This window comes from Saccoglossus kowalevskii, chromosome 4, assembly GCF_978046115.1.
Source record: "Saccoglossus kowalevskii chromosome 4, keSacKowa6.1, whole genome shotgun sequence".
Lineage (NCBI taxonomy): Eukaryota > Metazoa > Hemichordata > Enteropneusta > Harrimaniidae > Saccoglossus > Saccoglossus kowalevskii.
Window position 1 is genome coordinate 42412826 of NC_140644.1, and position 10201 is coordinate 42423026.

Here is a 10201-nt window from a genome sequence, read left to right on the forward strand (position 1 = left end):
TTTAGACATTATTAGATGATATTATCGATAATATCGGAGAAAAACGAACTGTCGCAATTGTTGCAAAGACAGACCTGTCTTACTTAGACATTTTTAGACTTTTTTAGACATTGTTAGACAATATTATCGATAATATCGGAGAATAATGAACTGCCCCAATAACGAACAGTTGCAATAGCTGCCCAGACAGACCTGTCTAACTTAGACATTTTTAGACGATAATATCGGATAACGTTAAAAAGTGCAATGTCGTGCCTTCCTCACAATGCTGTCATGATTTATATTTCAGTCAGTTTGACAGTGGTTGCCATGACATATACTGATAAAGGTTAATGACAAGACCAGATGGCGAGCTGGTCGAAATCAACCAAAAACATCTTATGACTCTGCAGTTTTTAAGATACAATAAAATAGCTGTAATCCTAAACCAATTTTGTTTGCGATTCTAACTAAGCCGGTATCTTTGTGGAATGTTAGTGCAAGACTATTACCCCATAAATATTAGTTAGTGTTGACAATATATAGTAGTGTTTTTCTAGAAAGCTTGACGAGTAATTAATTGATTATGATGTGTAAAACTTTCATGTGATTGGTTGTTTGTTTGAAGGCAAGGCCTTGGAGTCTCTTATACCGATTGTAATTGGTTAAGGAGTGACAAGAAATAAAGAGTGATTTAATGCTGTCTCGGGTGAAAACCAGGGACTTGGCAGAGAATCGTTTGGGAACATGAATGGAGCTCGTGTGTGTTTTTTGTCAGCCTAGCGTGGAAACGACCGAATCCCGGTTACCTAAGTGAAAGGTTTTTAACCATCAAAAATACCTATCACACGTGGTGGATAACCCTTGGGCATTGTGTTCAACACAAAAATCATCCTGTGAAGAAAAGTGAAATGACGAAGGTGTGTCTTTCTTGTGAACCTAACTAACTGGCTTGATGGCAGAGACGAAACTGCGCTTGATGACTAACGACTTTACCCGAACGACACCGATGTACAACGCTGAAGAGATGAAGACTTCTGAACCCCTTATGAAGGACGAGTATCGTTTAGGATTGTATAATTAAGAATTGAGCGACATTAAAGACAAGAAGATGATAAAGAACGACCCGGACTAACGCGACAAGAGAAGAGACGCTTATAGACTTTGATTAGAACTTTAGCTATCTGTGTATTGCTTAGAGAACCGCTCGTTGGACACTGTAACGGACACTGTGTAACTCAAGACGTTGAACACTTTTCCGAATCACAACACTATTGCTCAGTAATGTAATGTATTGCTTGCTTTTCCTATCGTTTTTTCTTACCGTTTTTTTTTGTGATATTGAATTGTATGTGCGTGAGCGCCCAGATCTTTGTTTCGAACTGATATTTAGTGATGTGCGAGGTCCTTTATAACGATTTAAGCGTATTTGCAACGCGTATGTGATGGGAAAATATTTAAGAATATAGTTCATGTGAACAGACTGAAACGCGGAGCTTTACGCGAGGAACAAAATGAAGGGGATATGTTTGGGGAAGCCCCTGAGTTTGAAATCGTGAATGATGATGAGAGGGGTACGGAAATGCAAAGTGAACCCCCACCCACTCAAACGGAAATTCCTGGAGAAAATGTTCCTAATTTAAATGATATACCCGAAGGAGAAAATGATTCGGTAGGGCCCAGAGACACAGAGATGAATAGTAAGAATAGCGGATATTTTGGTATCGAAAAGATTATTAAGGGGAGGCTGAGGAACTGTAGAAAAGAGTATCTTATTAAATGGGTGGGGTACCCGAAAGATCAAAATTCTTGGGAATGTTATGAGAATTTAAACGAACAGGCGAGATTATTTTTAGAAGACCATCCGATACCCCTTATGGGGACGACAAAAGCGAATAAGAGGAGGCGGGAAAAGTTGATTAATGGTTTAGAAGTATATTAAAAAGAGATTAGTGTGTGACAAGGCGAGTGTTATTTAGGCCCTGGGACGCACATCATTCATTACTAACGATAATACTTAACGAATTCATTCATACGAGATCATTTCTCAAAGAGCGTGGAAAGAATCCATGATAAAGCCTAAGTTTAAATTACATGGAGGTGTGATGCCCGCACTGTAGCTGCGTACGGGTTTGGTGTTGGGGATCACACTTTCATGAAGACGCCGGGCGGTGACGCCGTGGACATTTTGATGAGAACATATGAAACGCTTTAGGTGGGTACTTAATTCTACCATTCGACCAAGCAAATTGAGAATTGACCACGGATTTTTCATTTATCATATGTCATACCCCTTTCTTTTCATTTCATTACTAATTTATAGTGCGTCTCCCGAGAAATTGATGTCAAGATGAGAATAGCGTTGATATTTATTGGTGTATTACTGGTCGTACGATGGAAACCGTCTGTGCAGATGAGAGATTATGTTCTGCGCCCCAATTATGGAGTATTGTTTGAACGGGTAGCAAACATCGATAACAGCTTAACGTACTGGCATCATACGTTCACAATACCTTATTTAGATATTTCTATGATGAGTGTGAATTGGTCATTATGTTCGAACGAAACAGTTCACCTCATTCCGAAGTTTTGTGAGGAATACGGGGAAACTTTGAAGTTAGTCGAGCAACAGAATAAGTTCTATATGTATCATATTTCGAGAGATGAGCGAGCGATTCGTGTGTTATTTCCAAAGATAGAGAAAAAGAATTTGGGTAATGAACGACAGAAAAGGGGATTATTAGACTTTGTAGGGAAGGTATCGAAATCTTTATTCGGAATGGCCACGTCGAACGACGTAAATATTTTGAGACGACATGTAGCGGCATTGGAAAGTTCCACCCAGGTTATGACAGATCAAATTGTTGCATACGAAGATGATTTAAATTCATATGTTTTCACAACGAATAAAAGAATAGAGAATGCTCTGAATGGGATTAAGGAAAATCATGAGGCCATTTATTCGATCGTATCTGATTTATCGCAATGGAGAGAGCGCTTGAACAGAATGGAACTAAATCAAGAGGCGTTAGAAAAAGAATTAAATTATGAACGGCGATCCACACATTTAATGTTTCGATATGCTATTCAACGGCTGCAAGCGTTACAGTTACTTGAAAGGGAGACACAATGTAGGGTGAGTTCGATTGACGTGTTATTACAAGAAAGGTTACCTTTGCAGTTGGTAGGACCGAGAGTGTTAGGGGATGCTTTAAGGGCAGTGCGAAAGAAACTACGAAAGAAATATCCTAATTTTGATATAGCATACACGAATTTGAATTATTATTACCATAATGCGAGAGTGACATTTCGGCGTACAGACAATAATGTGTACATAAAGGTTGGAATCCCCATTACAATAAAAAACGACATATTCGAAGTGTATAAAGTGATAGTCATGCCTATGCCCCTCCCTTATGATTTAGGTGATAAACCTCAGCATTTCGACAATAATACAGCAAAGAACGGGCGCACGAAGGTAACGTCAGTTGCAGAATATTTTGGGGTTAATGAAGATGAAACTTACTACATTGAAATGAGTACAGACCAAATTTCGTCTTGTACTGGTCTGACAGTAAAAGATTGTCCCTCTGTAATTACCATGATAAATATGCGTAAGTCGTCGTGTACGAAGGCCTTGTTCTATGATAATAAAGAGGAAATTCATAACACATGTAAAATAGATTTAATACTTAATCCAGTATACGACCCTAAGATTCTCGAAATCGGACAGGGGAATATTTTGGTGAATAGCAATGATACAAAATGGTAAATAGCATGCGGGGATAAAAACCCGGAGCCTATTGAAGGTTGTACAATGTGTATAATTAAATTGCCATGTGGATGCGCTGTACATTCAGACAATTACTATATATCGCCATTGTTAACTAGTTGCACAGAAGACGAGGCCCCCACGTTTCTGCATCCGGTAAATTTGCCATTTTTAATACCCTTTTATGACCCAGATGATTTGACAGAAATTACGGGGGAATCGATGTATGAAAACCCGTGGCGAGTACAACTCCCTAACATCACCATTAACAGAGGGAATTTTGAGGAAATTGTACGTTCTGACGCACGTTTGGTGGTAGATTTAAACAGAACGGCAGATTTATTAAGGAAAAACAAACCAATTTATTATTCTATGGCGGACAAGTTGTTTAGCGACACAATTGATGAAACCCCTGCCTTACCGTTTTTGGAAGTCAAAACTATTACTATAATTGAAACCATTCTGGCTATTATATGCACAGGGTCACTGATTTTGTCAGTATATACAATTTGTAAGGTGACAACTTTGAGCATATTGATTGCAACCCTTCCCAGGGCCCGGGCTAAAACGTTATATTTGCCAGTAGACGAGTTAATTACGGACCATCCCTTGCGAGATTTGAAGAGTTCCATGATCCAACTTCGAAATGAAACTTTAATTCTGATTTTAATGTGTTCAGGATTCTTATTGATATTAGCGGTTATTCGATTGTGCAAGTGTTATCGTAATCGCTCTATAATGTATCGTGCACCTAAATTGCCCCGTACTAAGTTAATTTTAGAGATATCCAATGACAAGCTGTATGTCTTGGTAAATGTTATGACCCTGTACGTGTCTCCGAGTCATTTGGCCTTTGCAAAGCGACCTGTGATCGAGAATTTAACAATTGAACGTGGTATAATTTCGTCTGTGTTGAATATCGAATGGGGTGATTTAAAATACAAATTTCATGGAGTAGAACGTGTAATTCCTTTGCCCAAAGCCGTTAAGATACCAAAGTGGAAAGATAGTAAGTGCATGGCTGTGGAAGGGGTAGGGAATCATTATAGATTATTGGTAGGTCTATCTGAAGTATATACTGAGATCCCCAGGGATATTACTAGTATGCAGTAGATAGGGAACCCAATACTGAATAATTGGGATAGCAAGTGAAGTGCTGGCACCTCTCCTTGATATAGTAGGATATTCGAAAATATAACCAATGTATTTAACCTCATAATCTTTTTATTTCAATATATATAACTATTGTATTTTAGAATCATAACAGTAGTGTTTAAATTCATAACTTTTTATTTGAAATTATAATTACCATATGTAATCATTGTATTTACTCATTTGAAACTATGTATTTTGTTATATTAGAGTGTATTTTACTTGCATAACAATTGTTGATGTATTTGACGTGTGAAATATAAATGTGATGACATCCTTGGTATTGGAACGGTATGTTCGGAGAACATGCAGAATTTAAAACAGGGATTTGTGTCATGATTTATATTTCAGTAAGTTTGACAGTGGTTGCCATGACATATACTGATAAAGGTTAATGACAAGACCAGATGGCGAGCTGGTCGAAATCAACCAAAAACATCTTATGACTCTGCAGTTTTTAAGATACAATAAAATAGCTGTAATTCTAAACCAATTTTGTTTGCGATTCTAACTAAGGCGGTATCTTTGTGGAATGTTAGTGCAAGACTATTACCCCATAAATATTAGTTAGTGTTGACAATATATAATAGTGTTTTTCTAGAAAGCTTGACGAGTAATTAATTGATTATGATGTGTAAAACTTTCATGTGATTGGTTGTTTGTTTGAAGGCAAGGCCTTGGAGTCTCTTATACTGATTGTAATTGGTTAAGGAGTGACAAGAAATAAAGAGTGATTTAATGTTGTCTCGGGTGAAAACCAGGGACTTGGCAGAGAATCGTTTGGGAACATGAATGGAGCTCGTGTGTGTTTTTTGTCAGCCTAGCGTGGAAACGATCGAATCCCGGTTACCTAAGTGAAAGGTTTTTAACCATCAAAAATACCTATCACAGTGCCCTCAAATAATTAGTATGAAAAAAAAAACAAGACTGAAAACGATTTTTGTTTCGTGCTTGTGTTGTTTCTTTACATCTTTACATGGCACGATGCCGCTGGTAGAAAAAAAGAAAATAAACAGTCACGAGTCTGAGCATGGAGATAGAAAAGACAATGTACTGGTGTTATGATTTAGGTACTAGTATCTCGAATAAACAGGAAACACAGCAGCTAAAATGTGTTACAGCCTATTCGCTTAAGTTATTGTCATGCAAAATTACCATTTGGTAATTATTCAACTGTTGTGATATCCATGGTTAGTATACCTTCCATCATCTAGTACGTCCATGCTTCCATGTGATATCTAAACTACTAGGAAGAATCTAAACCAACTAGGAACACGATTTTTATCTTTGGTGTCTTAAAAAGTTTCTTCAATTTCCATTGCATCTGTTCAGTCGTTCTTTCAAATTTTTGTCGCAAAATTTCATACGCCATTTTTCTGTTTGCCGTTGTGCTATCTATCTATCCATGGAAGGTACTAACGGAGTACCTTCCATTATCTATCTATCGCAGTAATTCTTTACTCAAATAGATATTAGGGCGTGAATTGCGTGAAATTACGAAAGATCTTGTCTCCGCCATAATTTAAATGGGAGGTTACTTGAAGAAGACGATTGAGCTTCGAAGCGTTGATGAAAATATAAGCAACTATTGTTTTTGAGAAGGAATTGGGTCGACCAGGAATTTTTTTTACAAACGATGTGTTCACATGTTGTCTGACATGTCGAATGTAGCGCGACGATTGATATAGAAATAAATATTTGTTTTTAAATTTTATTTATTCTTTTTATTTATTTCAAACATTTTGAACCAGGTGCTCATTAGTTGAATAAATCAAATACACTAAATAAATAAATAAATAAATAAATAAATAAATAGATGCTGCATAAATTACAAATCAAATTAGGTGTTACATAACAAAACAGCAAAAAGTGGATCAAACGTTAGAATTAGAGAAAAATATCGCCCAAAAATGTTGACCATTCAGTTGACACTTTTGCTGGTGAATGTCATAAAGCAGGGAGCTGTAACAGTGTAAATCAACATATTTAACTCTAGTATTTTCGCGATTTAGGTAATATTGTAGACAAAGAAAATTGTGACTCTCTTATGGTATAGTGTATAAGTAGTAATTGGTCACGTAATTGGTTATTACAAAACGCTTCAGCATGGTATTAAGAGTTTGTTTTCAGGGGTGGGTGATACCAAGGTGGGAAATGGATGCACATATGGGGTTAATTCCTTGAATTGCAATATAGAAGATTCAGGCTGAAATACAATATATAGTGTTTTCATGTTTTGTCTGATATTTCTGTGGTATTCTGCTGATGTAAGTAATGCACAATTTGTTCCGAAATTCAGTATATTGTGTGTATTCCAGGGTTATTCGTTTTTTGCTGAAAACACCCCTATTTTTTTAGTGGCAGAGTCGAATAGTCTCACTCCCACTGGGAAATCTGCATTGTTGCTTGAATGTGAGTTAATTAAACACATTTTCCAGACCGGCGAAAGAGTATGCAACAGCCAATTTTAACAGCCTGTCACATGATTTTACTCTGAATGTCAACATAAAAAGAGGCTAGTCCATTTTACGCAGGAGTAATTGGGAGTAGAATATGTGAGGGATAGTATCAAAAGAGATGTGTATAGTGAAAAGTAATATCTATCCTTCATTTGCATCTCTGAGCATTTCTGTTTTAGTAATAATAATAATCTTTATTGTAATCGTATCCTTATTAGGATCTTGACAAAAGTGTACAATAAAGTATAGAAAAAAAAAAGAAGTAAAAATAAAAAAATAACATTAAACACATTAAATAAAATTAAAATACATGTAACAATTTAGATTTTGAGGCAGATGACATACTGTTTTTTTTAATATTTTCTTCTCTCAGATTGAAACAGTTGTAAATATATTTCGACAGTTCTATTATAATTGACTCATTATCACTAGTCATTATGGCTATCATTTTTTCTTCATTTGATGTAATATTATTAAGATGTTTTGTCATGGTAATTAGGGGTTCTCTCACATTTGTGTAGAGTTTACATTTGAGCAAGAAGTGTTCTTCATCCTCTATTTCATTTTCATCACAGACTGGACATTTTCTGTCACTTATTTCTACATTACTGTATCTTCCCATTTCAATCTGCAAAACATGAGCACTTAGTCTAAATTTTGATAATGAAGATCGATGATGCGGTTTTTTTTATTATGTCTAAGTATTTTTCAAATGTAAAGTCCTTTTTTAGCTGCCTATAGGTACGAAGTTTATTTTTGTGGTTGATGCCTTTATTATCGTTGTTTAGAGTGTTCCTGGCATGTACTTTAAATTTGGTTATTAATTTGTCAGTTATTTGTTCAATAAAGTTATCTTCTATGTTTTTATCACTCCATGCACTTTCCATGCTTGTATACTCTAGGCAATTTTTTATGCTGGATACCCAGTTTTGAGTGCCAGAATTATCTAGAGCGATGCCAAGCTTGTACGCATCATATATTAGTGTATTATCAGGCATTTTTTTAATTCTAAGCCAATATTTTAACATTTGTTTGATGCCAGTGATAATTAATGGGTATCTCCCTAATTCAATTAAGCATGCAATGTTTGTTGCTCTACTATTGACCTTGAGTAGGAATTTGCAATATTTAATGTGCATTTTTTCCATGGGTGACATGAGATTCATAAAGTATTTTTTATTATTCACAATGTCACCCGCCCAAATTTCACAACAGTATAAAAGAATTGGTTTGATCATTGAGTCAAACATTTTTAAGTATATTTTAATTGGGATTAATGTTTCTGAATATAGTAGCTGTTTAATTTTGAAACATGCCTTCAGTGCCCTATTTTTCAGATCCTGTTGTGCTACATCAAATTTCCCTGTTAAATTTAGTTTCATTCCAAGATATTTATATGCTGAGACTCTCTCTAATTCAGAGCCATTGATTTGGAATTTGAAATTATTTAGAAGCTTGCCTGATTTATTGAAGATCATTGATTTAGATTTAGAAATGTTTATATGTAGCATCCATTGTTTGCAGTAATCCTGTAGATTGTTAATAGCGTTTTGTAAACCACTACTTGTTTCTGACAAAAGAACCAAGTCATCAGCATAAAGTAAGCAAGAGAGCCTATTGTTTAGTAGCATTGGTGGGTCATTTTTGCCAGATTCAATGTGTGATTTAATATCGTTCACGAATATATTAAAAAGGAGAGGGCTAAGGCCATATTGGTTTGAAAATGTTGAACTTGCATGATTTGCAATGTGTTTTTTTACTGGGACTCCCCTATTGATCGAATCCCGGGTTTGAACGAGAACGGCACACCACGTGATTCGTTTGAATACAATGCTGATGGCAAACATGCCGTGTTACTGCGGTATACACGGTACTCCACTGACGGGATGACTTACTAGTACTGCATGCTACAACTTCGCTTGTGATGTTGCTTGTTAGCCATGGATTACATGAATCTTGATTACCAGTCAAATGTTGCTCATTTGACGTTGGTAATCTTTATTTGGAACTGAGTAACCTCCTGGTACTTCGTACTATGATAAAAATCAGTCAACATACATCAAGTTCTCTCAATCGTAGTATTCCATGTGATGTCCACCTAATATGCCAAAAATGTTGCTGAACGATTTGAACTGAATAAAAATAGCAGACGAAAATTTGTTTACAAAATAAAAATACTTCGGTTGCCAATGGAAACCGGTAAAAAACAAGCAATATGTTTTCGGCTGTTATCATGGAAGGGACATGAACGTGAAGCTAACGTCTGTTTATAACTAAAACCGGGCACGTTATACGAGGTTCGCAAAATAACATGGAAGTCTATTTCTTACACTAGATACCAGCCGATACCCCCCCCACCCGCTCATAGAAACTCCGTATTACAGTTGATTATAGTTCCTGGGCTCCCTGTGCTTATAACCAAAGTAATATTTTTGCCCGCTAAATTTAAACCAGGTCAACTCAGTACGCATGCGCATGATGGGGTGAACCATAACAAATGAAGGTATGACCATGGAGGTAAAAGACAGTCTTTCATCTCCATGGTATGACGAACATGACATATTCTGCTTGAACCCCCGTAATTACGTACCCATGCATATATACACTCAAACACAGTCTCTGATAGAGGGCCTGTGACTCAAATAATGTACGAATTGATGAAACTAATGCAGCTTTCGCATAGATCTAATACGTCTGGTTGTCAAGAAAACATGTTAAAAATTATCATAAGTGATTAGAAGACGTCCCTGAATTCACGATCTATTTAATCATTATTATCCGTTCAGTCAACACGTCACCATAACCCTCCAATCACTTAGGCAAGTCTACGTCCAATTAC

At 36.2% G+C, this 10201-nt stretch overlaps 1 protein-coding gene across 1 annotated transcript; it reads left to right on the forward strand.

Annotated features, from left to right (window-relative positions):
- The first annotated feature begins 2010 nt into the window (after positions 1–2010).
- Positions 2011–5696, forward strand: LOC146747410 (uncharacterized). The gene is made up of 2 exons (XM_085498139.1): positions 2011–2194; positions 2303–5696. The coding sequence occupies exon 2, from the start codon at positions 2330–2332 to the stop codon at positions 3749–3751; it is 1422 nt and encodes a 473-aa protein (XP_085354265.1). The 5' UTR covers positions 2011–2194; positions 2303–2329; the 3' UTR covers positions 3752–5696.
- The last annotated feature ends 4505 nt before the right edge of the window (positions 5697–10201 follow it).

What these genes read in the sequence shown, in the direction of transcription:
- LOC146747410 (XM_085498139.1), top strand. Translation starts at nt 2,330, where the DNA reads ATGAGAATAGCGTTGATATTTATTGGTGTATTACTGGTCGTACGATGG.